Source organism: Suillus fuscotomentosus (assembly GCF_016647785.1).
Source record: "Suillus fuscotomentosus strain FC203 chromosome Unknown F5891scaffold_11, whole genome shotgun sequence".
Classification (NCBI taxonomy): domain Eukaryota; kingdom Fungi; phylum Basidiomycota; class Agaricomycetes; order Boletales; family Suillaceae; genus Suillus; species Suillus fuscotomentosus.
The window spans coordinates 291,752-319,642 of record NW_024539523.1 but is presented as its reverse complement, the minus strand read 5'-3'; the positions used below and the strand labels follow the sequence as shown (position 1 = coordinate 319,642).

At 47.6% G+C, this 27,891-nt stretch overlaps 6 protein-coding genes across 6 annotated transcripts; 3 read left to right on the top strand and 3 right to left on the bottom strand.

The window, feature by feature from the left end:
- Nucleotides 1-590: 590 nt before the first annotated feature.
- Nucleotides 591-2,057, top strand: F5891DRAFT_1126808 (Indoleamine 2,3-dioxygenase; the record flags this gene model as incomplete). The annotated part of the gene is made up of 2 exons (XM_041364128.1): nt 591-902; nt 954-2,057. 2 exons carry the CDS (start codon nt 591-593, stop codon nt 2,055-2,057), a joined length of 1,416 nt encoding a protein of 471 aa, XP_041229421.1.
- Nucleotides 2,058-3,919: 1,862 nt separating this feature from the next.
- On the top strand, nt 3,920-6,279 carry F5891DRAFT_1208515 (uncharacterized protein; the record flags this gene model as incomplete). Its single annotated transcript, XM_041369116.1, has 9 exons — nt 3,920-4,212; nt 4,262-4,793; nt 4,842-4,929; nt 4,985-5,052; nt 5,103-5,244; nt 5,291-5,669; nt 5,721-5,835; nt 5,887-5,979; nt 6,027-6,279. The coding sequence occupies 9 exons, from the start codon at nt 3,920-3,922 to the stop codon at nt 6,129-6,131; spliced, it is 1,815 nt and encodes a 604-aa protein (XP_041229420.1). The 3' UTR covers nt 6,132-6,279.
- Nucleotide 6,280: 1 nt separating this feature from the next.
- On the bottom strand, nt 6,281-10,090 carry F5891DRAFT_55968 (uncharacterized protein). The gene is made up of 5 exons (XM_041372263.1): nt 9,771-10,090; nt 9,664-9,718; nt 9,147-9,610; nt 7,157-9,089; nt 6,281-7,104 (listed from the first exon to the last, which is right to left on the bottom strand). The coding sequence occupies exons 1-5, from the start codon at nt 9,954-9,956 to the stop codon at nt 6,383-6,385; spliced, it is 3,360 nt and encodes a 1,119-aa protein (XP_041229419.1). The 5' UTR covers nt 9,957-10,090; the 3' UTR covers nt 6,281-6,382.
- An 897-nt stretch (nt 10,091-10,987) lies between these two features.
- On the bottom strand, nt 10,988-12,710 carry F5891DRAFT_1015397 (Chloroperoxidase). The gene is made up of 6 exons (XM_041360876.1): nt 12,633-12,710; nt 12,350-12,580; nt 11,992-12,289; nt 11,731-11,934; nt 11,467-11,680; nt 10,988-11,415 (listed from the first exon to the last, which is right to left on the bottom strand). The coding sequence occupies exons 3-6, from the start codon at nt 12,212-12,214 to the stop codon at nt 11,187-11,189; spliced, it is 870 nt and encodes a 289-aa protein (XP_041229418.1). The 5' UTR covers nt 12,215-12,289; nt 12,350-12,580; nt 12,633-12,710; the 3' UTR covers nt 10,988-11,186.
- Nucleotides 12,711-17,952: 5,242 nt separating this feature from the next.
- F5891DRAFT_1184788 (uncharacterized protein) lies at nt 17,953-20,016 on the bottom strand (the record flags this gene model as incomplete). Its single annotated transcript, XM_041366487.1, has 10 exons — nt 17,953-18,042; nt 18,120-18,373; nt 18,425-18,548; nt 18,597-18,705; nt 18,753-18,914; nt 18,967-19,081; nt 19,133-19,185; nt 19,237-19,469; nt 19,527-19,713; nt 19,772-20,016. 10 exons carry the CDS (start codon nt 20,014-20,016, stop codon nt 17,953-17,955), a joined length of 1,572 nt encoding a protein of 523 aa, XP_041229417.1.
- A 3,268-nt stretch (nt 20,017-23,284) lies between these two features.
- On the top strand, nt 23,285-27,700 carry F5891DRAFT_1015373 (Metalloenzyme, LuxS/M16 peptidase-like protein). The gene is made up of 15 exons (XM_041360875.1): nt 23,285-23,585; nt 23,719-23,766; nt 23,823-23,861; nt 23,914-24,502; nt 24,553-24,668; nt 24,721-25,392; nt 25,448-25,543; nt 25,608-25,717; nt 25,773-25,814; nt 25,866-26,079; nt 26,136-26,256; nt 26,318-26,409; nt 26,460-26,556; nt 26,609-27,064; nt 27,117-27,700. The coding sequence occupies exons 1-15, from the start codon at nt 23,373-23,375 to the stop codon at nt 27,599-27,601; spliced, it is 3,390 nt and encodes a 1,129-aa protein (XP_041229416.1). The 5' UTR covers nt 23,285-23,372; the 3' UTR covers nt 27,602-27,700.
- The last annotated feature ends 191 nt before the right edge of the window (nt 27,701-27,891 follow it).

Below are 27,891 nucleotides of genomic sequence, written 5' to 3'. Positions count from 1 at the left end.
ATCTCTCCATCACAGTGCCTTGGAAGTTGGTGGATCGAAGATTCGGGCTGTGAAGATCAGCATTGGAAACAAGACATCTGGTCAGCGCTCGATGCGTGCCAACAGGCAATAGCCTTACGTGTAAGGCATGTGTTCCTCTTTCAGGAGCTATGCACCCAAAGGGGAATGTATAGGATCGTAGCAAGATGGTGACACTCATGGGATCAATGTCAAAGGTTCCTGAGTAAGATCTTACCAATTGGCCAGACTCGACAACGAATTACAAGGAGTTCACAGGACTGAGAGTGGCACCGAGAATGATCGGGGTTTCGTGCCAACACCCCGCAAGTTTCGGTCAACTCCTGCCTCGCATGTAGCTCCGTTAGTTCTCACAGAGGCATACGCGCCCAGTGATGCCGTTTGGGCAATATCGGCGCTGCCGATGCACACACATCAGTGCAAGCACTGTGACTAGGTAACCTTGAATCTCGATGATGTGATCTAATCGAGGACACGCATTGGTAGTTCATGTATAAAAGGTGCCCGGGTCCTCTGCTCAAATCACAATAAATTACAAGCCTGCGAGTCATTCTCTGTCCATTCCACTCGCAATGTATCCAATCGATCTACTATCTCCATCTCATCTCTTCACCAATGTCATATCCGTCCTTAACTCTGTCCAGCTGCTTAGCAGGAAAGAGGCACCAGGTGCACAACCAACTCCTGCAGATTTTGAAGTCAATCTTCAAACGAATACAGGGTTTCTCCCTGAGAAACCCATCCCACGGCTTCCCGAAGCTTACAGCGCATGGGAGGATGCGCTTACACGAGCTCAGGAAGTGCTGATACTCGGGGAAAACATAACAGAGGACAACATCAAGAGCCGAGTTGATGGTGAACTCTGGAGATCGCAAATGCGAGAGGTCAGTAAATCTGTCATGCGAGGGTGGAATAATGACTTACGTGTTACACAGCTCCCCGTGATCAGCACCAATGATCTAAAAACAGACAAGCAATTGTTGCGTCGCGCACATAAAGTGCTCGCCTTTCTTGTACATTTCTATGTTCATTCAATACCGGACCAGACGGCCGGTTCGGTGCTTATCCCCCGATCTCTGGCGACTCCGTTGCTTGAAGTATCAAGCGTATTGCGAATGGCGCCGGTACTTACATTCGCCGACACCGTCCTATGGAACTGGGATCTCGTAAACCCAGAACTTCCTGTCACGATAGAAAACATGCGTTTCGGCGTTGAGCTCTTTTCGGGGACAGAAGACGAGCGGAATTTCTGGTTCGGTAACGCAAAAGTCGAGATGTTGGGTGTGGAGATGCTCCACCTTATCAACGAGTACCACAGTCTTCCCAATGTTTCCGACTTCGCGTCCGTCTGCAAAATCAATCGGCTCCTGACCCGCCTCGTGGCAATTATCAATCGGGTTGAAGAAACCTTGTTATCCATGCGGGATCTTGTAGATCCCTCCATATTCTACTGGCAAGTACGGCCTTGGTTCAATGGAAGTGCTAGCGGGTCATCTAGCCCGACATGGATTTTTGAAGACGGTCCTGACGCTTCCACGCTCGACCTCAGCGGGCCATCAGCTGGCCAAAGTAGCGTCATGCATGCACTTGACATCTTCCTAGATGTCGACTTCAAACTGCAGCAGCGTCGGTATCCAGCCCCCTCAGAATCAAATAAACGGTCTGATCTTGGTTTCATGGAGAGAATGCGCCGGTATATGCCCGGAGCACACCAAGACTATCTTTCCCATCTCGCGAACTCCTCTCGTCCCCTCCGGGAACTCGCAAAAAGTACACCTGCTGTGAAGGAGTCATATAACGCAGCTGTGTCGGCGATCAGAAAGTTCCGGGACTCGCACATACGCATCGCATGCTTATATGTCGTCTCCATGGCACGATCAACGGCGATACCGGTCGGATGTCCCGTATTTGCGATGATGCAGAGGATGGAGCGACAACAGAAGCGAACAGGACACTCGACTGGCACAGGTGGTAACGAGTTGTCGCTGTTGCTGAAGTCCAACCGTGATGCTACCGCACGGGCTGCTCTAAAGATCTGAATGAGGAATGAGCCGACATGACATGGACGGGAAGCACTTACTTTATCATAATAACCCCGCTAAATTCGATGCCTATATTTATTGACCGAGATACGTTATTTTGTGTAGCCCTAGACGCGTTTTGAACATGATACACCCACACTGTAATACTTTACCCAGATTCACATATTTATCATACCGATACAAATAACAGCAAAGCAGTCATTGGCTTGCTGTAGTAGTTTTCTTGACAAAGCAATCTTTTCGACCAAGGAAAAGGGATTAGAAAGCATGGTTAACGTTTCGGCAAGACCATCTGATTTCAAAGTTCATTGGAAAGCCGGAGCATGTGTTCGGAATAGGTCGAATCGCGCCGGCCTAGACCAGGGGAAGTACTGTGTCTGAAGTCATATTATTATCACGAAATAGACGAAGAAATCGTCATAATCTGAGCCTTGAGTTGGCCCTGAGAGCACCGCGACTTTGTTCTAGAAAGAAGCTTGACGTCGAGGACACCGGGACCCGGATGGCAAGAGTGGGGAACCGAACATGTCAGAGTCGCTGAAACGACGGCGATATCGATACGCTGTGCACGGAAGGTACAGATTGATTCTTGATGGTAGATGAAACCCGGAAGGAAGTTTGGGTGACCGGCGGGTATCATGATAGCACTGGGGGAAAAGATATTACACGAAATGAGAATGTCCCGCGAAGCTGAAGTTCAAGTGCTAAGCGCTAAGCGCTCGAGGTTCGCACCGAATGTTTGTGACGGACGTTCTGATCAGAAAATGCAAAGAGACACATGATCACATGTTCTCATGGGCCAACCAACTCTGGAGGGTCTGGACTCTCTACAGTAACCATAGCCAGATTGATAAATCAATACTAGTATGAGCTTTTTACTGGATGAACGCTCCCCGTCCACTTGAAGCTCACCGATATTCCTCCGACTCCCGTATCAATCGTACTCCATATAGGACCTTCGAGACCATCAGAAGGTCAATGCAATCTCAAGGTCGTGGCTACTATCATGCGGCAACTTGAACTACTAGCTGGATACATAATCGACGACGTTGATGTGAAGACACAATGATAACTTTAAAAATTGCGTTCAAGTCGACGTGAGCTCGTACGACGCCAAGCTTTTATCTGATAATCGACGTTCCCATCTAATTTACTAGTCCATGTAGATGGGATGATTTGTGCAAATCCGACTCACCCGTCACAGTGAGTTCTTGCTGGCTGACTGCGGTGGTTTTTGCTCCAATGTAACGAAATCCTTTCCTAGGTATATGACACTATCTCAACTTGAAGATCTCCTTCTCACCGGTTCTCTGCATGGCGCCGTGACAAGCAAGCGACGATTTTTAACTTAGTCTGTGAAATCATCATATTGTCGTCTCGACTCTCGCCTGTGTCCTGAATCCGACCGATATTCGCCTATTCGCAAGCACACTTCTTTTCGACAAGCGAGCGATGGTGCAAACAACTGACGTAGTCTGGCTTTATACAAACGCTTAAAGCGATATCTAAATACCGGTCCGAAGGAAAAATGCAAGCCCATTTCTGCCTAGTACGGGAGCAAGACGCAGTCGGCCTAATTAGCTATGCAATTTTCCCTCGAAGAAAGCTGGGAGCGTGTAGCAGAGTTTTGAAAGAACGCTTAGTTGGAGAGTCTTCGATTCATCATTCAATGATTGCTTGAATGATGGCAAAAACACAGTGCAAGGCCCAATAATGAATGAACTAACATGTCATTGTTTGTTGACTGGCAGTTCCTGATTACGTAATGAACGCGCTAGCAAACTAATGTCAACAAACACTTTGAGGGGCGCGTCTGTCTTTCATTGCGATTGTTTTCACGTTCTTTCTACTCTGTTACAATGTCTCAACTTTCAGCAGGAATCTGTCGCCGTCTCAACGAGGCTCCTCAGGAAGAGATAGACCAGCTTGCTTCTGGGCATACCGTGCAGTTGCTTTCTATCAAGAAAGTCGCCCCGACAACCACCTCGACGACCGCCACCGACAGGTTTCGCATCATCATCTCCGATGGCGTCCATTTTGTCCAGGCGATGTTAGCTACTCAGCTGAATGATCTCGTAGCAAACGGAGACATAAACAAAAATACTGTGGTGATCATCGACAAGCTGGCCTGTAATTTTGTGCAGGACAAAAGGTGAGTAGCTTTTGATATCATTTTTACCCCTTTTTACTATTTCATCTAGATTGATCATTATTCTTGACCTCCACGTTGTATCACGAAATGAAGAGAAAATCGGGACTCCTACTGCCCCTCCTTCCACCCAAGACGCTCCTGCGCCAGCTGTTCTAGAGGCTACATCCTCATCCGTTACTTCACCAGCTACCTCTTCGTCTACTGGTCAGGCGAAGCCGATTCAGCCCCAGCCTCGCACTGGCCCATCCGGCAGAGGGGGCCGCTCAGTGTACCCCATCGAAGGACTTAGCCCTTACCAGAACAATTGGACCATTAAAGCTCGAGTTACCCAAAAGTCTGATATAAGGACCTGGTCGAATCAGCGTGGAGAAGGGAAACTTTTCAACGTCACACTAATGGACGAATCAGGCGAGATCCGAGGCACCGGCTTCAATGCAGTCGTCGACGAACTATACGAGAAGTTCGAGGAAGGCAAAGTATATTACATCTCCAAAGCCCGAGTGAATCTCGCAAAGAAGAAATTCTCGAATCTTCAGAACGATTATGAGCTGAGTCTGGAGAAGAACACCGAAGTTGAAGAGGTATGTATCATCACACTACCCCCGAAATGCTGGACTCATGATTTTCAGTGCCTTGAGACCACCAGTGTGCCTATGATGAAGTATAACTTCGTGGAATTGTCTTCGTTGGAAAAATTAGAAAGGGATAATACTTGTGGTAGGTGCTTTGCAATCTATGTCGGTATTTCTCACATGCAATCCATTGCTACCAGATGTCATTGGGGTCATCAAAGAAGTCGGCCCCCTCGGCGAAATCACATCAAAGGCGACAAACAGGACGGTAAGTCATGATCCACTCGTCAGTTATCTGGGGTTTCAATTCGGTTGAAGATTCCGAAACGCGATTTGACCATTGTCGATATGTCGCAATACTCTGTTCGCTTGACCTTGTGGGGAAAACAAGCAGAACAGTTTGCAGCTGACGACCTTCCTGTCGTTGCGTTTAAAGGCGTTAAAGTCGGTGACTTTGGAGGTATGAACTATTTTTGTTCACCCGAATTGGAACTCACCCCCCGAAGGTCGCACTCTCTCCATGGTTAGCTCAAGTATAATGACGATATCGCCTGATATTGAAGAAGCTCATTTGCTGCGGGGATGGTACGATGGTATCGGAACTGAAAAGAATTTCCAGTCGCACACGAGTGGTTCATCTGGTGCATCTTTTGGTGGTTTCAACCGCAATGAGATGCGGCATCTTAGCGACGTCAAAGAGTCGCAACTTGGCATGTCCGACAAGGCAGAGTTCTTTTCAACTCGTGCCACTATTATGCACATCAAGAGCGAGAACATCTCTTATCCTGCGTGTCCCACTCAAGGTTGCAACAAAAAGGTGGTTGATTTAGGTAGTGGCTGGAAGTGTGAAAAATGTGACAAAACTTTTGAGCGACCGGAATACCGGTATGATCATTTGCTCAGTCCTATAGACCCAAACCTTACTTTGATCATCAGATACATCATGTCAATGGCAGTAGCCGATTGGTCCGGCCAGGCGTGGTTGCAGGGCTTCAATGAGGCTGGTCTGGCCGTCTTCGGGAAAACCGCAGATGAAGTTCATGAAATCAAGGTCAATACAAATCTCCCGGAACTTTTCTTGATGTTTACGACCACATGATAGGAGCGCAACGAAGCAGAGTATAACGCTCTCATGGCCCAGGCCAGTGGCGTCACATTCAACTTTAGTTGCCGTGCAAAGCAGGACACGTACAATGTGAGTGTCTTCTATTTGTTACAGGTTTGAAATAATGAATAGTGTAGGATCAAACGCGTGTCCGTTATGGAATATCGAGAATTACTTCTCTTGATTATCACGAGGAAGCCAAACATTTCGTCAACCTTCTCAAGTCTCCATGGGCTCAGTGATTCTTATGTCTAGTTGGTGTATATTAAGCATTGTCTACTTTTGCAAGCCATTGTGATAAAAAAATACTGTAACATTTGCCCAATAGTTGAAATGAAAATACTCTGTTATCTGTTACAGCGCCCGAATAGTAGCTGAAATGAAAATGTCATTATTATCTTTCATGGGGCCCGAGTAGCCAACTAAAAACGCTTTGTTATCTTTCACGAGACCTGAGTAAATACTTTACATAAATAGTCAACTAATCAAGCTTTCAAGGGGGATCTAGAGGATAATGATATACTCTCCTAAACACATGCCAGATCACACCGAACCCTTCGAGAACGGTGTCTACCGTCTGTTGTGCGATCGGGGGTAAATCCAATTTCAGTGGCCAAGGAAAAGGTAATACGTCGATAAGAGAAAGCGAGTCGTCATCTGGAGATAAACTCGGTGTGGGTGCGGATGTCACTTTTTCCGTAGCTATTCCAGATGAAATATGCGATGGAGGCGGGGAAACCGGGGATTGGAAGGCGGTGTGTGCACTAGAGCTATCCATCACCGACGTTAGCGTCGAGCATGATGGAGATGGCGTTGTCGAGGCTGTATTGTAGCCAACCGAAGGCTTTGCATGCGGAGGCGCATAGATAGTCGTAGTAACGAACACCGTCTCGATCGACGCCTGAGGATGATGATCGCGCCAAACTAGATCGTCATGTGGCGTACGCCGATCGAGGGAGTGCCTCATATGCCTGAATTCGGCTCCGAGGTTAAGTAGCACCATGAGAACAAGAATAGCGGGCGCTGTCCATATCAAGAATTGAAGGAGTTTCCCCAGAAACCGGATGCTGGTGTGAAAACGGTGAACATGCGGCTGGGCCCTCAAGAAAAGTGTGGGGGTGAACATTTCTTCCAATATGTAATGGACCAATCTGCTGCCCTGTTGAGATGTGCGTTGGTAAGCAAGGTTGGAACGCAAAAAATGTGCGTCTAGGCCTGTAATACTAGAGTGAGTCAACATCAAGATAGGCATATTCATCACTATTACCTGTTGAGGCTTCCACGTTAACTTCGAGTTTGCCAATAGGCATTGTAAATGTGGGGAGCAGTATGCCCACGTACCCATCATCCTTGGCTTTGCCTTTTCCTCTGCGAATACCGTCGGTGGGGGTCTTGACCAAATAGTCAATCTGAACGTCCCCAATGAGATCGCCCACGTACACCCTGACCCAGGCAGCCCAATTCTTGCTCCCTAATTTATCCAGAGAGGATGACAAGTCGACAATTGACCCCTCCGCGTGCTTGGTGGCTGAGCTTATTTCAAAACGGACAGGCATGCCATCGATGCTCACGCGCGCGATTTCCACAGAACAGTCAACAGGAGACGCGTCGTCTGCGTGTGCGAGTCCAAATTCCATCCAATCTGTCTCCATTTCATATGGAGCCGGATGAGTTATCCGAACAGCATATACATTGGTATATGTCGCATGATCAAAACGCAAAGGCGTCACAACGACTATGACGGAGGGAATCATGAGGGGACCATCCCTTTTTCTTCTCGAGAAGGTACCAAACATCGGAGGGAGAGACACCCCAGTTGCTACACGGTTCATCCCAGTCGGCGTGCGTGGCCGACTGGGAGAGCGCTTTATATTTTCAAGGGTATCATCTGTTGTGGAATATCTTGTTGGGATAAGCGATCTCGCTATGGAGCGTAGAGCAATACGCCCTCCGTCAGATCCACAACGCGACAATCCTCCACGCTGCAGAACAGTCCTGCGTGTCTGTGCATCACGGACGTCGCCTGATATATTATAAACCTCCACTGTTGCAGCTTCACACTCATTGCGGATGATTGTCGCAATTGTTTCTGCATCTGCAGCGAGCACAGAAAACCGGGGCAGGACTATGGGGATAGGATCTGGTTCTCCGTCTGGCCTTGAATTTGAACCCCCGTTGAAAGCACGCGGACGGGATATGACGAGAATTGTGCCTGTGATATTGAATGTGAATACATTTTTTGATGGGGGGAGTATATCGTTCATGTTAATGTGAATGGTTAATGATGTTGGGGGATGAGGAATGTCCTGTACGTCTGAGTTCGCGCGGCTACGTCCCTCAGACGTCAGAGGCATCGAACTGATAGATGACAGGGTACCTGAGGGTGTCAGAGAAGTGGGGGAACCCTCGAAAGAGTAGTCTGCCACCTGTTCTCCTGGCAGCGGCGCACGCAATAAAGATGAGGTCGAGGAAGTAGAGTCGTGTCGTGTTGCTAGAACAGGTGCTTGAAGCCGAGAATTCGGATACGATTCCAATGGCGGCGACTGATCAAAATCCAGCGAGGCTTGCCTGGAGACCGGCGTCGACGGGGGGTTGACATCGAAGCCTGTATAACCTGCACCTCCTGTGACAGTCCAAGTCGGCTCTTCTGCAGGTGCCCAAATGACGTCGGATCCTCGCGCCTCCAGCCCTACATCCATACCAAGCATTGTTGCCACGCCGGGAAACCAAACACCCTTTGCTGTTCCCTTGTATTCCAATTTCATCAAGATGCCCTCCCTTCCACTCGCGGGATCGCTGTCCTTTCCAAGAACATGACATGTCATTTCACCCTTCACCTCTTTTACTCCTACGCGTCTCCGGCCATCTTTGCAGTCCATGGTCTTCATGGGTGCTGCCCAACGAACACGAAGACGGTCTGCAGACGGGAATGTTCCGAGGATAGCAATACCGCCAGAGCCTCTGTCCGCGTAAGTGGAAGAGTCAGACGACTCATCATCTGCCATGTCTGCGTAGGACCCTGATCGCGAAGGACGAGTCGTGGTTCGTGTGACGTGAGGCTCAGACGTGAGCTCCCATGCGCCGGGATCCTCCTCTGCAGAAGACAGAGAGGCAAATGAGGAGGATGTCGTTGTAGAGCTTGGAGGGAAAATACGAAGCTTGACATTGTTAGACAAACAACGCGGAAGGGGAATGGATATCTGTATTTATAGAGCACTTGTAAGATGAAAATCCACGTCATAGTAAAAACGACGTACGAGGAAAGGAGCTTTCGGGGGACGACAGACATAAGGAACCCAGAGATCTAAGCCAGCCATGAAATGCATGTTATTACGCTCTCCTACAGAGCTTCGTCGCATTTTTGCAGCAGAGAATGCAGAAACCCTGATCGCACTGTCTTCACCAAACCTTGGTGGGAATTCCTTGGGCAGGACGTAAGAAATGTTGTACCCGCTGACGAGGATGTGACCAGTGTACTTGTCGTCCAGAGGCGGGATAGTAGTGTGAGATGTCGATGTAGAAGAGGATGCACGAGAGGCCGGACTCATGCTAGACGTTGGTAGACCAAAAACAGAGAGATAAGATTTTTGAGAACGCGCCGGTAGATTTAGAGCGCGCGCAGTGTTATTCAGTAGTGGAGAGGTTGTGGACGAAAAATTGTAAGGAGCAGAATTACTGTCGGTTGGGTGAACTTCCGAACTCAGCATCTTCAAGTTTCCCTCTTCGATGGTGATAGTGAACAGGAGGAAGGAGAAACTGAGAATGAACGCTTACCGGGAAATAATGGTAATGTAGAACCAGGAGAAACAGCATCCATAGGTATTGAAAGCTATTGATGGTCTTGAGCCCATTCGTTCAATTGCGTGAGGAACAACACATACCTTGAGATACATTTTAATGGCAATGCCATCTTGACCCTGCTTCGCTTTGCCCTCGATAGTAAGACGTGTTACAACGTTTAACTTTGGTTGCTGCTGGGCAGTCGCCGTGAATGTGTAAGACGATGCATTCGCTGAGAGTGGTGGGCTGATTGTGCGCGCATGTCGCGATTGCGCAGGTGCATACATGGAATTCGCGTGTCTATCTGGTCAAATGACGCGCTGTGATGGTTTATTGGCGTGTTTTGATATCACTATCGTAAAGCCTTGGAGGTGGAAAAGTGAACCAAAAAGAGGTTCTGCTACCTTATATAGCGCGCAAAGTGGCCCGAACAGGTCGCCAAGAGGCCAGCAAGCCGTTGTTGCTGCTGTGCAAGAAATGGAGAACAAAAAGCGGGTCGGTCAGCGGGAAAGGCGCGTTTAAGTTTGTTTGCCACAAACGCGTTGCCGGATATACATGAAAAAGGCATCAAACGTCATTTTGATCAGTGACCGTAACCCAACAACCACTTTTTTGGACGGCCACTCAACGGAAGCCCAGGCAAGCTTGGCCTCGGAGGAGACTCAACTCATGATCAAGGTTCCGTCATTCTTATGCCGACGTGATGACCGTTATATAGACTACCCCATCCGTGACTCTCCCCTCTGCAGCTAGCGCTGGCTTGTCACTTCCGCTCGGAACCCGGGCCACTGAAAATCCGACGAACGAGCACATTTTGGCAAGGAACCGGGACCATGTGTCTGCAGACTATGTAGCCACCCACGCATTGATGATATGCACAAGTTGAAACTATCTCACAGTCAGACGCAATAAAATAAATAGGAATATCAATCGATACATCGCAGAGCTCTACAACGACTTACAATCGGTAACCTTAGCCAGTCTATCTTTTGACCCGTGAGATTGCTCAGATGCATGCCCTACTACTATAGCAAGGCTCGTCGTACTACACTCTGGTCAGCACTACTTGGAAATGGTACTTGTTGTTTACGGTGGCTACTGCAAGGTGCCGTCGGCAGCTAGCTTCATAGACAGGCTTCCCTGTCCAAGGCTTTGAGCTAGTGTAAATGCACACAGCTACAAGGCAAGTTGGATTCCTTCTTGAATACTTTTACAATTTGGTTGTATGTAGCCCGGACGTGCACTCGAGTTTTTGTGGTACTCTCGAGAACGTGATGGCATGCAGTAGGGCTGGCCTTTCATCGATGTCATCAGTTTTATTGAAACGCATAATTTGTGTTACAATCAAGAATGAGTGAAACGAGTAAGTATAACAAAATATATTCAATGGACAATAGGTAATGAAAAGTCGTGATCCATCGTCATCAGTAATACGTAGGTTGCATAAGTCATAAAGTGAGAGCACATCGTGACATTCAGGCGAGCATCAGTATCCGAGTAGTCGTTTTGGAGTCAGTTTAGACAGGAACAGTGTCATGGTGTTCTGCGGCCTCCTGTGCCACTTGCGCCCAATCCTTCTCGCGCACACCGAACTCGATCTTCAATGCAAGCTTGTTGAAGTTTACCAGAGTCAGTCCGTGAGATTGGCGAACGCGCGACTCCCAGCCTTCTGGAAGCTGTTCATGAAGAAGAAAGCTGTGCAGGTCCTCTACGCGACCTCCCATGGTTGAAAGTAACAGCGAGGCACTGACGAGACGGTCAGGATTGTGCTTGGAAACGGATGATGAAATTAAATACTTTGCGCAACCAAATAACCTGTGGAAAGTTTTAAGCGTGAATTCTTTGTTCACTGCACGCGACACTGCACGACGTTTGCCGAGCAACTTGGAGAGATCCTTGACTATAACGACATCGTTGCCGTGCTTGTCCTTGCTGGAAGCTGCCGCAAGTAGCTCCTCGATGTAAGGTACGTGCTTTGTCGATTGGTTTGGTTCGAAAGCAGCATCAAGGCCTGAAGACAAATTACTCGACCGAGAAGAACAACGTCATTAAATCACTCACGTAAGAGAGATGCGTCGTGTTCAATACCATTGTGAACGTCGAGTTCTCCTAAATCAAGGGTATCATTTCTGAAGCTTCTCTTAAGCATGCGAGCAGCATAATGTGCGACAAATGAGGACAAGGTAGAACTGATGTTGTAGGTTCCTGCGACATGACGATCAAGGTCGACAAATGATATGCCACGGCCAGTGCGCGAGATGATGCCTACATTTTCATGACGTCATACCAAGACTGATTACCCAGATGAGTAGAATTACTGACCATGGTTGGCTAGCGCATTGAGTCCGGGGCAGGAGCAGCGGGAGTCGGTCTCCTGGGGAGGCCTAAACTCGGGCCAATGCCCTCCATAGCCTGGGTAGCCCTCAGGAGTGACATTGCCGATGCGACGCTTCCTCTCTACGAGGTTGAGGAGCGTGAGGATGACATCCCAAGACACAGTTCCAGCATCGTAGAAAAAGTTGGACAGGTCGGAAAAGAAGCCCATATTTTACGTCCTGAAGGTCAAGCGTGTGTTAAGATGCGGGCGTGGTTGGGAGCAAAGAAGCAAAACGTGCTTGGCCTAGAAATTTTCGATTATAAGAGAACCGAATAGAGAACTCGGCACCAGGGACTCGCTTACGACGACTTCTTTGCGATAGGCGACCCGAAATACACATGGCCAGAAGGCGTAAGGAGTGTGCGCCTGCAAAAGGGATATGTTAATGAACTACTATATCATTGTAAGATCTGTCAAGCTAGCTTTGATGTATTTTATTCGGATGCATAATATGAGACTTACCGGTATACTTGAATTCGAACGTTCCATCGGATCTTGTTTGAACTTTTAGACTGGAGGCTCGTTGACTCCACACTGAACCTTAATTTAATCGTGTCGTCAAAGTCGCAAACGCCTCATAGCTCACATTTTAAGTCCTTGGATATAGGGCCTTCCAACATAAATTCATAGCATCGTAGGATGAGGAACATGTACGGCTTCAAACCTGTCACTCGAAGTTGTTGTTTCTTCATTTGAAGCTTTACACCTATCCGAGCATTTTTCCAGCAAAAATACAACAGATTTGTAGCAGTTATCAACAATATTAATGCAATCGATGATTCAAAAGAGCGTATTTGCAACGCCCAAAATCAAGATGTCCGCCAGTATACGTAAAAGTTTCAGATTCCGACGCAGAACGGAGTATTAATTCTGAGTGCGGCAATGTGCGGTTGTAAAACAACCGGGTATGTACTAGATATTGCCATTGCCGGTCGGCCAGATTTGGTTGGGGTCAGTCCTTCAATTTTGTAATTGGGCTAGAGAACCTTGATTTTTTACTTCTAAGCCGTTAAAGACATAGTATATATGTTAGCTCACCCAACCCTTCCAGCTCCCAAACTTTGTACTGACAAGAACAATGTGCGCGCGTTACCTAACATATCACTTACAGCAGAGGTCAAGACCTCCAGCACCACTCGGTAGGGTACTTTCTGCTTCAGTCTTGCCATTCCGCGTTTACTGCTGCCCACCACATGTAGCCCCCAACTTGAAGTTGCGCCCTCCTGCATCACCAAAATTACCAAATCCAGAGATGGTCATATATTACCATGTCGGAGCCACCATAACTGCCATATGTATCTGGCGCAAGTCTCAATATAAGGCAATGTTAGGAAACTCAATTCCGACATTGCGACTGCCGTATGACTATAGTCTGGCATTAGGCTAGTGTACTGATATATCAAACATTGCTATGTACATAATGCATTTGAATTTCGCTCAGATTCATCAGACATTGCAATTGCGTTCAGATATAACAATGTGATGCATTGAATTAATGGTAATGCAAAGCAGTGAGGTACAACTGAGTGAACAGTTCCGAACAGAACGTGTTCCAACTCTCGAACCATGGTGATTGCAATAAAAATCTTACAGTACAAATAGCTACTAGAACTCTCACGACCATGGGCACCAGCTCGAGGCACCGGTGCTGCTCGTTTTGTTTTGTGTCCAGCGGGTGGAGGAGACGTCGGAGTTTCACTCAAAGGAGAAGGTTTGCGTTGAACAGGCGCTGGGGAGCTGCAAGGAGGTGCCTGCCAGGGGAACTGCGAGGAGGTGCGTGACAAAGAGGAAGATGAAGACAGCGGCAAGGGTGCTGAATTGAAGTCGATCATGATCTCGACTTTGGAGATGAGGTGAAGGTTATTGGTGATGGAGAGGCTAGTAGCGAGGGCGAAAACGATGGTGACGAGGATGGTGTACCACCAACAAGTGGAGGGATGGCACCTTGCAAGATTTTGTGGCTAAGTATGGAACGAATGAGATCAAACGGAAGTGACTCACGAAGATGAATGATAAGACAGTATAAAAGCCATAGCCTGGCAGGGCAGGGAATCACTGCAGCAAACATGGTAGGAATCTTGATGCGAGGGAAGTGGAAAGTGCTGATGATTGATTTGATGCACAGCACCGACAAGCTTTAAGTTTTGTTCAAGAAAGACTCGACGGGCGATCTGCAGGGTTTTCGCATCTAAAAAGATATTAGCCTAAGAATAAAATAGTGGCTCTAACGTACCAGTGACACAAATTCCATCAATATAATCTGGAATGACGCCTTCAGACTCGATGATGCCGTTTCAAAAGGGAATTCGTGATGTCGCTGAGGTCAGGACTGAAATTAGACTCCATCGCGACGATGAAAGCCACGCTGATAGCCGAGAAAAGACCAGACTAATCAAACATCAGTCTTAAAATGCGCCGAAGATAAGAACGCTAAGCTTACGAAGATCAAGACAATGTCCATGTCAGTAGTGTATCGCTCAAGGAACTCGTCGTCATGTTCCGCTGCGACTCGTTTGTACACCCCCCGGATCGTTTGTACACCCCCCGGAAACTAGACTGTTTGTCCTTTCCAATCTTCGACGCAATCGTGGAGTCCTGGAGAATGTCCAATACTTGCTTCATGACATTTGCAGGGCTTCAGGTTTACCTGCCGAAGGGAATGCCTGGCACTGTTTCTGGTGTGTAGTGAGGGAGATCAACTGAGTCTGGAGAATACTTCGGAGTAACCGATGTCAATGGCGCGTTAGAACTTAGGCAGCAGGATTCGGCACCTCAAACTTAGTGGTTCTGGTCGCCTTGGTCTTTGTCGGCGCGTTGATTTTAAAGGTGGAGGCGGTGGTTTCGTGAGAGTGGGACGATGGGCTTGCGGGATCATCAAAGGAGTGTCAAGGTACGCTTCGACAATGTGGCAAGCTCCCGAAAAACTCACCTGTCGGCGTCCGCTGAAAATCTCTCGAGTTCTCTGATCGGACAGAAAAAGCATGCTAGAAGGATATTTCGGATCCATGTGAGTAGACGATGCTGGATCCATCTGATAGATGAAATAAGTACATAATATATGCATATATGCGCATACACTCACCTAAGTCGGCCATCCAGAGTCCAGACAGATCTCCAGCACGACAATATTGTCATGTGCCAACAGCATGCCGTCGGCCAAGTCGAGGCGGTCTTCAGTGTGAGTGATGGTGACCATTGCAGAGACGTGTCAATTGATTGGATTGGAATTACATAATGGTGTTGATATTGGTATAGAATAGGGAGATAAGCAAAAATCAAGTGTAGCGCGTCGATTTGATAGGAATTTGCCGGCGGGCTTTGAATAGTCATGTCACAGAGGCTGACGACGGTGTGCCCACTTTCAGAAAATTCATCGTCCTAATCCAATTTACCAGCATTCGCGCCATCGGCACCAGTTAGGTTTACTCCTTGGCTTTGAGAACAGTTCTACGAAAACGATATCTGTGGCTGCACCATCTTGTGACGGCACCTTTGTTACACCTCCAGAAACACCTCCGATAGCTATCCCAAAGTCCAGCCAATGCCAAGCATCGGCTGGTTCCATCCACTCTACAAAGGCTCTGTACCTTGATTCTTCCCAACCATCCTCGTCTGCTCTCAGTAGTCCGAACATGATGCCCCCGCCTCTACTACCCTCGAGCGTCACATGATCTCTTCAATCGGAAAGTCGCCTATCAGAAGTTTGTAATTCAATTCGAGCCCAGCTTGTTGCATCACTGCATGACACTCCGGCCCTTCACATGCACAAGTTATCCCATGCAGAACTAGAATCCATCGTAACACAAGTCATCAGAGAGGAAGGTTTTGCTCAACTGGTAAGCGTTCTCGGAGTCGTCGAATCAATAAATCATAACCGCAGATGACGCTGCTAATCGGATTCCCGTTTGCTTCCTTGGACACTATGTGGAGAGTGAAGGGTTTTTTTGGTCAATAATACCTGACAGTCTTGAACGCTACCCATTTATTGTTATCCTTTGGAATGTTAGCTTGTATGTGTATAAAGTCTTTTCGATCACGGTCGTTACTATCAAGCACCTATCTCATACCTAGCTTTTATTGATGTACCAAGAACTTGCAATTCATGAACACTTTCCACACCGACACTAGTGCTCTGGCGGCGGGCGCCCTTTAGGTACTTTACTTCAGTTTCACCCATTTTTCGTTGTATTACTCTATATGATACATTGGATGTATCTGGATATGTCTGATATCTGGCTGACAGCTACTCTACTGGATGACTTGTGTCTGACAGATGGTATGTTTGGTATCATTGTATCGCTACAATATTTCAAATGTCGGATATCACAGGTATATACAATTGGCGGCGTCAGAAAATTCAATATATCATGTGATCTCTGGATTCGGTAATTTTGGTGATGTGTGTCACCAGCCAATTGTAACCTCATAAAGCCTAACGCTGCCTCTATACCTTCCACACCTCGAAACCTCACGTTGATTCGCCAGAACGTGACCGGTTGACCACCCAAGGCCTTCCGCCACTTCCTGCTTTCGTCCAGTCATTAGACAGATATCAGAGTGATTCTACTTGATAAACTGTGAGATGGATGATGATTTAAATAATACAAATGAACCTTATCACTCACTCAGGAAGATATCTCAACATATAAGGTAAGGAGACATGAGAAAAAAAAATATCCAGGGGTGACGACGTGTCCGGCGTTGTAGGGACAATGTAGCATGAGGGAAAGAGGGCTTTGGCAGAGAAAGACGACGATGTCATATAAAGGCGTGCATGGCAGTATGACAGATCTAGTACGTGAGCTAACTTAAAGATTCGACCAATCTCATCTGGACATCGATCATCAGGCACCTATGCCATTGCGATTCAATTCCCTCGACGTCAGGAGAGTTGTCTCCGTGTAGGCAGTTGTCAAATCCAGACACCAGAACCAAGGTGCCTATCAATTTTTGTCAATGCTGCGGACTCACTCACGATGCTCTCTTATCAGCCTTTCATATTCGATGATTGAACATACTGTAGCAGTTGCAAGCCCTCGGGTTGCCAGCATTTCACGGTCGTTTGCACAGCAATATTGACTCATTTGCATCAGTACCCGACTGCCTCAGGCAACGTCTACCTTACTGATATTCTTGTTCGTCTTCACACTGCCATTTCTTCCCACAGGCCAGAGGCACATGGAACATCACACACACGATGGCTGAGCTTGCTCCTCATGGAGTTCATTTGGAACCCAAGACATCCACTGGCATCAATCTAAAGTGTCGCTGGAATTGCATGGGAAATCCTGGAGAGGTTCTCGAGCGCACTCTAATGCTCTGATGATGAAATGCGATTGCTGTATGAATGTTTGTAACCACATCCATTTTTAAATAAATATCTGCGCAACACATTCATTCCCCCGCGAGCGGATGGAAATAATGCTGCTTCTGTTTCACCAAGCCATCTGTGCCAACAAGTACCACTTGGGAGTCAGTTGAAAAAAAGGATTGTGATACACGGAGGTGCAGAATGAGCAGTTCAACGTCGTATATCGTACGTGCATTGAGGTCGGACAGATAGTGGTTAGGCTGGGACTAGGGATTGGCTCGGTTCAAACGCTGGCGAGATTCCCGCCGAAGGGGCGGGAGATCTCGACATGCCAGTCGATTGAATGTCTATGAATGTTGAGATACGACGCTACTAGTGGTAGGAGCGGGTATTCGTGTACAAAATACATTAAAGAACGAGATGAATGTTGTGACGAATTATATTAATCCTGAGAATGGAGTGTGGGCGACAATGTATGAGCGAGTGAGTGTGGTGAGAACGAGTGGACCGTATGCTGCAGTGATGAAGGAAACAAAGAGCAAGAACAAAGGCTTGTCGCTCAGCTGGACGTGTGGTGCCGGTTCCTTCCAAGCGTTCAGGAACCGGGACCTTTGGCATTGTGTTGGATACACAAGGATGAGAAACAAGGTGTGGGTGGTCTGGCATCCGACACGGAGTCCCACGCCTAATGCGAGATGGAAATTTACTGAAAAAGCGCATTCTCCTCAGCTCCATCAGCAACAAAAATCTTGGGTCACTCACAAAGTCCCACAGTGTTCCGAATGCAGGAATCCCAGCCTCTTTGCAACCATGTTGGATCTCAAAGTTACCCACGTAGTTGGAAGTGATGAAGACAACCTCCGCCTGCCACTGGTCGTATACCTCCTTCAAGATCTTCATCGTGGGTGGACGACCACCACGAACTTTGGAGTCCCAAAGAAGGAGACGCTCTGGACCTATGTGCCTGTGAATGAGACCACTGATAGTTGGGCCGAATGTCTTCTCTTGATCGGAGCCTAGCAGACGCGTCAATGATATGCATATACCTGAGGTGCAGATTGTCGCACCGATCCAAATTAGATACCAGTAGGGAGATTGAATGCAAGTAGAAAGGGCAGCACCAAGACCAGTTCCAGTGCAGATTCGGATTCCACGCTTGTAAAGGGTCGATGTGTTGGAGACACCAGCGAACTGAAAAAAATTGGCAATCTAATCGGAAAATTACTTTGGTCGGTTTACCTTTAGCTCACGAGTCCAGATTTTTTTAGGCGGGTCGTTGACCAGTCCCTTCGTGAAATCGCCTTGCACACCACAGATAAGGTAGTGATGCTTTGCATGGGTACCCTCGCTGCAAAGAGTTAGTAGTATCGCACGACGATGACACTAAATACTTACGAGATGATACCGAAAGCGTGATATTCCTTGACAGCCGAGCGACTGATGCGAGCAAGCAGACCCTGTTGCATACCACGCTCGAAGCGCAGAACAGCGACTTTCGGAGAGGGAAGTTCGACGTCTACGTCGACGTGTCGCGTACACATCCAAGGCAGAACAATGCTGAAACCGCTGTCACCAACCCAATTGAGAAGTCAGGCAAAGTAGTACTTACAAGATGGACATTCCGACCGTGTACCAGAAAGCTTGCTGTTGGACGACGTATCTTCCGACGTGGTCGAACTTTCCGTCCGCAGTGTCATAGGCATTGGTCACGATAGTGTATACCCCTTCAAAAATTAGTACGGTCGTGAGCTTCTCTACGTTATGGTTGGACGTACAGGTCATGCACAAGGAAGTCCATCCGAAGAAACGGTGATTCAGCTCGAATGCGCTGGGTGCCGACGTCAAAAGGCGGCGATGAACGACCGAAGAGAATGCTCACTTGTGGTGCGTGTTACGGACCCACGGAAGACCAGCACAGAGGGTGACAAACAGCATGACCGAGGTGATCACCCCGAAGGCAAGTATGGAGTCGTTAAACATATACTTCATCTTGAATTGATGCACGACCATGAGGACTATCCAAGCTACGCCGGAGATTGCACATCCGCTGTGGATACCACCAAGATGCTGTAAAGTGGAGGTACACGCAAGGCGGAACCATAGATGAGTCCACTATAATAGAAAACACATCAACGCCGATTGAAAATGTTAAAAATGCATGGCACAGACCTTAGCGAAGAAGGTGTTGACGAACAAATACAAGCAACGGCCGAATATCTCGTTGCGCACAAGAATTGCAACGTTCAAATTACCAAGGACCAGAGCACCAGGATATCTTGCGGCGTATGGCCATTTTCCAGCAATCGCAAAGCCAATTCCAATGAAATTGACTACGAACACGACGGTGAAAAAACGCCTTAATGAATCAGAAGGGTGAGCCATTGGACCACATGTGTTGTCATATAATACCATACCTATACGCATTGTACCAGATGACCCAGAGGACCCACAAGGGCGTACTCTTCTTTGCTGATTTGGCAGGGGCTGGCGGTGGCTTCGCGACGTCTGGGAGAGTAACCGGCACATCTTTCTCAAGAGACTGCACTGCAAATACCTCGATGTCTACTGCCTTCTTCTCGTCCTTGGTGGGATCGGTAAGCTGGGGAGAGTGGACTTCTAGTGTCCCTTTCTCTGCATCATTGTAAGCCAAAGCAGACATCGCGTCACGAAGAGAGACTACCCGCTATGCGTAGAGAGAATAAGCCTGAAGTTTTAGGTATTCGGGTTGAGTCCTTTTATGGTCTCGAGACCGACGCAGGTGTGCTTTCCATAAATTTCCCAAGGTAACTTGTGAAAAAGATAATCGAGCCTGTGGATCTATGCTCTTCCGTTATATAATCGTATCAGGTAATGTAAAACTCCGAACCGAGCATAAATTGGTGTGATTAAATTGATTGCTTTAGATTGTTAGGGCCGCTTGCCTCAGTCAGTTGGTGTTGCTGCCGAGAGTTCACGACACAGTGCCAGTGAGACTGGGAGTCTAGCTAGAGATATTGAACACGTACTGGATGCTAGAGTCATTTGAGGTACAATTATTCTGATCTGGGCCAGTGGCGCATGTCCGTATTACTATCGCTGATAACTGAAGCCTAGTGTTGCCGCGGATGGACCAGGCAAATTAAGGTAAAAGATCGACACAGCCTGAATTCGGCACTAACGAGTTGAAACGAAGTGTACTTACCTCCGAGTCTTCGCCTCACGATATGGATGCGTATCTGAGAGTGATACCGACAGCTCGTCCAGCCAATGAGAAACTAGTAGTTCTGTATGCCGCTGCCGACAAGTGACTAGCAGATATACTAGTAGTTATCAAATCATGAGCACATCCTCACAGCATTCACAATGAACAGATCGCATCCTACTCGGCGATGTGTTGCAATATGAAGCCGAAGCGAACATTTGAGTAGAGTCTGGGATCTTTTCATTGTAAAAGCTGCAACCGGTGGTGTCCGGGCTGTGTTCGTTCAGGGTTTGAAGTCGTCCGCCAAGGAATCGGCCCAAGTAAGGTCTGAATGATAACAGTGCGAGAGCGCAGGCCGTATACATTTTGAGAAAATTGCCGAACGGTTTAACTGTTGTTGGCTTGCGTTATAATAATTTATTGTGCATAGTAGACAACCGACAGGGAAAAGGCTGCATTAGTGATAGTAGCGGGTTGTGCTCAGCGTGAGAGCGGGCGGAAATATGTACGCACAGAAGTCGCCGTGATGTGTAGTGCCAGTGGCGTTCTCGTTTTCAGTCTAGTCTTCGGGTTCTGGGCAATGTGGCATCGTGGTGGCCTCGCCGAACTTTCCCTCTAGTCTTATATCTGGATAGCAGGATAGTGAAAGAGGTGGTGGATGGTGTCGATTAAGATATGCCAATAGGCCCTTCGGCGTTATTAGTGATAGGTCCGCGCGATCGGCGCTAATGGTACTGTGATCCCACGTGACTCTTCATAAGTGACAGACTACTGTACTAAGTACTATCAGGGAAACGTAATTCACTACAGAGTGCTACAGAGCACTCATGTAGCATTCTGTAGCGCAATCTAACCCGCTGATGGCAAGTTCTTCTAGGCTGCAAGCAAGAGCCCATCTGGAGTCTTGTTGAGAGGGCGACGTATTATAGTCCAGAGTCCGTTCTCGGCTGAATAAGAAGGCTGGGTCCGTGGCCTCGCGGGAGTTCCGAGAGTTCGAAACTTCATTCCGTTGGTCACTGAACCATCCATGACAGTGATGATCCTGGGCTTTTTTTCGGACCTCCGCGCCGCTCTAGCATTGAACTTTGGCCACCTTCATTTTGCATGCTAGATTATCCTCGGCCTGACTCTTGTCCTTGATAGCTTACGGCGTAGCAACAAGTTCTCCTTCTGCATAATACGAACCCAGCACTTCTGCGATGTGCATACTAACATAATCCTTTGATTGGTTTTGTCTACGGGGACTTAAAGTCTTAAGACTTCCTGCTTTAGCAAAGGTGAAACGACCAAGCGGTGATGTTTCATGTTCGAGTGTTCCGAGGCACTCCCAGAGAAAGGCTTCGTGGCTTCAAGAACTGAACGACTCCCGTGCTTTTGGTACGACCTCTCCTCTGGCTACAACTTCCTCACAACGATTCCGAATTTCCAAGCGTTGGTCTTCGATTTCGTTTGTAGACACCACCAGACCTTCCCCAGGGTAAGGGATTCCAGCTCCCGTGGCCCACCTGACATACAACACTCATATATTGCGATATTAGAGCACGCAATCCGCCTTCCTTCTCCCGCGGGTCGCGCGAAATTTCGGTACTACAAGCCAGCAGGATTCGTCTCCACATGGCAATTTTGTGTTGGTTTGGAGTTACAGAGAGTGCCGCCGAACTCAGGCTATCGCATATCACTAGGGATATACTTACTTTTCATTTCAGTTGCCTGAGCTCTGGTGCTCGGCAAAATATATTTTGACTTCTGAATACCCCACATGCACGCATGCGGCATTATGATATTATGATGCTATCTATGGCTTCACTTGAAGAAAGATGGTGTCGTTGAACGTTTCTGAAAGAAAGGGTGAGCAAGATCTAGATAAGCCCAAGATAACTGTTTCGAAATTTCCATCAACTTAGATCTATTCAGGTCCTAGACTTGTCCTAGACCTATGATTTCCAAGCTTGTGGGAGTGTCGAACCCGACATGGTTTTATACCCCCCGCAGTGCCACGAAAAAGCTTCGAGATAACTGTTTTTAAGTTTTTAATCGACCTGTTAGATCTGTTCAGTTATTAATCCAGCTTTAGGTGTATCGAATGGCCTACGTGGCTTTGTGCTCCCCATCATTTGAAGCTGGCAAGCGTATATTCAATGACTGTGACGTACTGGCCATGGAAGTCGCACGACATACAATTTCGTGTTTCCCTGCGCCACTGGCAGATGTGGCAGGACTTACTATGACTGGTTACTCATAGTAGATGAGTTTATTTTGCATCCCTCCCAATGGCTTTCACTCTAGAGCAATTAATCGCTAGCCAGTAGTATCATGATAATGATATATACGAATCACTTAATTAGCAGTCAGGGTACGCCGAGTGCCAGTAATCACGTACCACGTGAACTGACCGCTGGCAGCATACATAGGTTTCTTTAATTAGCAGTAGTACCCTCAAGGTTATGAAACCGAGAGGGTATTAGCCAAAAAGACTCACTGCCCCTATCCCTTCTCCTCGGACAATTCCAAGTCGCAGAGTTCTTCTCTTTGTACCTGAGGACCAATTTGAAACTAGAACACATCTTATGTCGGGAGCTGCATACCAGAGGAAACGAGTTATCTGCGACCAAGCGCAAAAAGCTGAAAGCCTGGCTGACGTGGCCGGCAAAGCTTCCGGGACCCGGACTGAGATGGTTCTCTTGTTTTCCGTATTAGTAATGTTTACTGCTACCACGTAATATAGTATGCCATAGATACTCTCGATGGCGCATCTTGGTATTTATTCAGCTCACCTTCGTTCCATATTACAAACAACCCATCGTCTCCGATTCAAAAATCATCGCGCTCTCACTATGGCTGCTCATGATTGGCAGAGAGTTGAGAACCACGCGAACGTCCCTGCTTACACATTTTTCACCAAACCGATAGAGAAGTCCCAACTTGATGAACGGGAGTACAGGTTGATCAAGCTCGACAATGGTCTCTTAGCCTTGTTGATTCAAGATGCAAAAGCCGATATCGCTGCCGCAAGCTTAGATGTGGCAGTTGGTCACCTGTCAGACCCAGTGAGTGCGTTTCTCCGAGGATTGAAGACATCGTATGGTGTATCTACATTGTCACGAAGGGATGCTAGTTCTAGTATCTTTCATTGTTCTGAGTGATGAGGATTGGAACCCTTACTAACGGAAAGCTTCATAGGATGATATCCCTGGCCTTGCCCACTTTTGCGAGCACTTGTTATTCATGGTATGAGTCTTTCTTGTCACAGGTCCTGGCTGATGGCTGAACAACATTTATTATAGGGTACTGAACAATTTCCGAAAGAAAACGAGTACTCCGAGGTGTGTGTCATGGTCCACCCAGCGACATTTAACTGACTTGCTCTGAATTCAGTACCTTTCCAAGAACAACGGCCATTCTAATGCCTATACAGCACCGGCAAACACCAACTACTTTTTCCGTGTCGCTACCTCGGCGCTCCCTGGAGCATTAGCGCGTTTCTCCGCGTTTTTCCACTGCCCTCTCTTTGCGCCCTCATGTACCACGCGGGAAATGAATGCAGTCGACTCGGAGCATTCTAAGAACCATCAGGCAGATCCATGGCGCATTTTCCAGCTGAACAAACATCTTACCAAGGAAGGTCATCCGTGGAGCAAGTTTGGCAGTGGCAATCGCGAGACGTTAAGTGCCGCCGGGAGAACATTCAAGGCGGAAAGTAAGCTAAACGGGAATGGGATAAAGAATGGGACACATACCGCCACGGGTAGCAGTGCGCCAGTATCGCCAGTATCATCTAATGGGAGTTTAGCGTCCTCACCGCTCCCTTCGCGTATTCCATCACCAGCCCCGTCCAATATATCTACGAGCAGCGAGAACGAACCAGACGGCGGTGTCGTCGGGCGTGAGACCCGCAGACGGTTAGTTGAGTGGTGGAATAGAGAATATTGTGCAGGCAGAATGCGACTTTGTATTGTTGGGAAAGGTACGTTGCTGTTTCTGTTACGAGCAAATACTTTGTCACCTCGACTGTAGAGCCGCTCGACACGTTGGCTGACATGGTCTCGACCTTGTTTACACCTATCAAGAACCGAGAGCAGGATCCACTGCCCGTAATTCCCGATCATCCATTTGGCCCGAACGAAATGGGAGTAAGTTCGTGTCTTATTGCTGGTAATATGGTTTATTAATATAGCTTATTAGACCTTAGTTTCCGTCCAGACTGTCAAGGCCTTCCACGCTATTGAGATCTCATTTCCTCTAGTATGGCAGTCCCCGCTTTGGCGGTACAAGCCTGCACATTTTATTTCACACTTTACTGGTCACGAAGGTCCTGGTTCGCTTTTTTCGTACATCAAAAGCAAGGGGTGGGCGACGTCACTCAACTCGGGTCCTCAATCCCTCGCACGAGGCTTCGAAATGTTCAAATTCACCATTCATTTGACCAAGCTTGGTTTCGAGAACTACCAATCGGTGGCCCTTGCGACATACAAATACCTTTCCCTCTTGCGGTCCTCTGCATTCCCGAAGTGGTATCAATCGGAGCTTGTCAAAATTGCGCGCACGAGATTCCAATTTGCCACGAAGGAGAATGCGGAGGGCTATGCAGTTTCGCTTTCCGAGAGATTGGGCAAGCCCGTTCCCCCTGAATTATTACTGCGCGGGGCGGTCATCCCATGTGAATGGAATCCTGAGGACGGAGAGCGAGAAGTTCGTGAAATATTGGAAGAGATGCGTATCACAAAGGGTAGGGCAGTGCTCATGGCGAAGAAAGAGGAACTCGAGCGCATTTCAAAGAATGAACACTGGGAGCACGAGAAATGGTATGGTACGGGGTACAGAGTAGAGCGGTGGGACCCATCATTCGTTGAACAGGCAAGTCAGGTTCCATTGCGGTATTCATCCGACTCGTTGACAAACCGGTAACTAGGCTGAAGGACCCAATGATATCGTGGAGCTGTACCTACCAGGCCCGAACGAATTCATACCCACCAATTTAGAAGTGGAGAAACGTGACGTCCTTGAGGTATGCTATATATAACTAACGCATACCGATGTCTCCAACTCTGACCGTGATTGGTCGCTTACAGCCGGCTAAACGACCTCAACTTATCAAACAGACGCCAATGGGGTCCGTGTGGCACAAGAAAGATGACCAATTCTGGCTTCCAAAGGCGTCGCTCGTACTGGAACTTCGTAGGTATGCACTTTAGATCACCAGAATTCTGGGGGCTGTGGACTAATTATCAATGTAGTCCGGTTGCAGGCTCATCTCCACGCGCCGACACTATGACACGGTGAGCTGCTTTGCAACCCACCTGTTTGATCTGACGATAATTTTAATCCAGGCTTTTTGCTGATCTTGTAAATGATTCGCTACAGGAATTTGCATATGACGCAGAACTTGCCGGACTTGTCTTCCACAGTGGTTCACACCACCTTGGGCTGATGATCACTCTAGATGGTTACAATGAAAAGTTGCCTGTCCTTGCTCGCCGCGTTTTGGAGACTGTAAGAAATCTACAAGTCCGCGAGGACAGATTAGCAGTCACCAAAGAAAAGGTTATTGCTTCGTGTCATGTTTCCCCGATGCAAGTGGGCTTACTATGGTCAACTAGGTTAAGCGCGATTGGGAAAATTTCTTCATGGATCAGGGTTACCGATTATCGGACTATTATACACAATACATGCTCACTCATAACACTTGGACTATTGCAGACAAGCTGCAGGAGATCTCTAGTGAGTAGCTATAGCATCAATATTTTTGAAGTGGACTAATTCAACACCACAACTATGACAGGCGTCACGGAGGACGAGTTGCAGAGACACATCGACGACTTTTTAGCGCGCCTGAGCATTGAGATGTTAGTAACTGGCAATATGCACAAAGACGTACGCATTTTCTCGCTGGCAACCGTGATCGTAATCAAACATGAGTTTAGGAAGCCATTGGTTTATCAGAGATGGCGGAAAACATCCTAAACACTTCCCCAATATCAGTGGACGAGACCGCTCAACGCGCGCTCATCCTGCCAGAAGGCATGTTTAGCTCGTCATGCAGCAAGGGTGCGATTAATCTTTACTTTGACAGGCTCCGATTTTATCTGGAAGTCGCATATACCCAACCCCAACGATCCCAATTCATCTCTGACTTATTATCTTCAACTTGGAAGTTCTACTGATGCCCGCTTGCGTACGACTGCCTTGCTCCTCATACATATGATGTCAGAGCCAGCTTTCGACACTCTCCGAACAAAGGAACAGCTTGGTTATATTGTCTTTTGTTCAGAACTGAAACTGTCTGGAGCATCGCTTCTGGGGCTGCGATTGGTGGTGCAAAGCGAACGAAATCCTGCCTACCTGGAGCAGAGAGTGGAAGCATTCCTGGACACTATGAAGAGTAAGATCGAAGATATGGAACCTGTTGATTTCGAGCAGTTCAAAACTGGCCTACAGCAAAAGTGGACTGAAGTCATCAAGGACTTGAAGAAGGAGCGCGCAATTTTTTGGGAGCACATCGATTCAGGGTATCTGGACTTCCTAAGACGTGTGTTTCATTTATTTTCGTTTCCTATTATTTCCACCTAATAAGGATCTAGGCTACAGTGATTCGGACCTGCTGACAGACATTACCAAGCACGACGTCCTAGAACTGTTTCTCGCTCGCGTTCATCCCTTGGGTGTTAGAAGGTCTAAACTATCCGTCCAATTACAGTCCCAAAAGCCACGGCCACCGCGAATCAGCGCTACAGCCACCAAGGCCTTCGAAGCTTTGGTCAGAGCTGAAACCACACTCGCCGACCCTTCAGGGTGGAAAGAGGAAATGGCTGACGAGAATCCCTTTGCGACGCAGTTTGCAAAATACTGGCAAGACGCACTCAGCGGGTTCGACAATTATCAGGAGTTGATGAAGAAAATCCCCGGGTTGATGATGCAGTACCCAGATGATGATGAAGTACAACACATTCGGACCGAAGGGGTGACTTTCGTTGAAAATGTTAAAGACTTTAAATCAGCCCTTGAAGTTACAGAGCTTCCGGAGCCCTTGGTGGAATGGGGAGACCTGCCCCTCGCCAAGCTTTAGATGTCGTCGATGTTACTCTTTTACTTTGTTGTCATGTACTAATGTGTATTTCCTGCTTCACGGTGCTTCATATGACGATTCTAACATTACGGGAGGTTCCTCAGGTGTGAATGTCGTACTTTGAGGCATTGAAGTATGTTTGGTACGAATTCTACCCATTCTGCAACCTTACCAGGGCGTACAGGCCACTCTGACCGAACTATCTAGATATTCTGAATCAAGGGGAACATCTCCTCGATGACGGTTATGTATAGTTCTGCACGCACACTCGAAGATGAATGCGTTTAGCG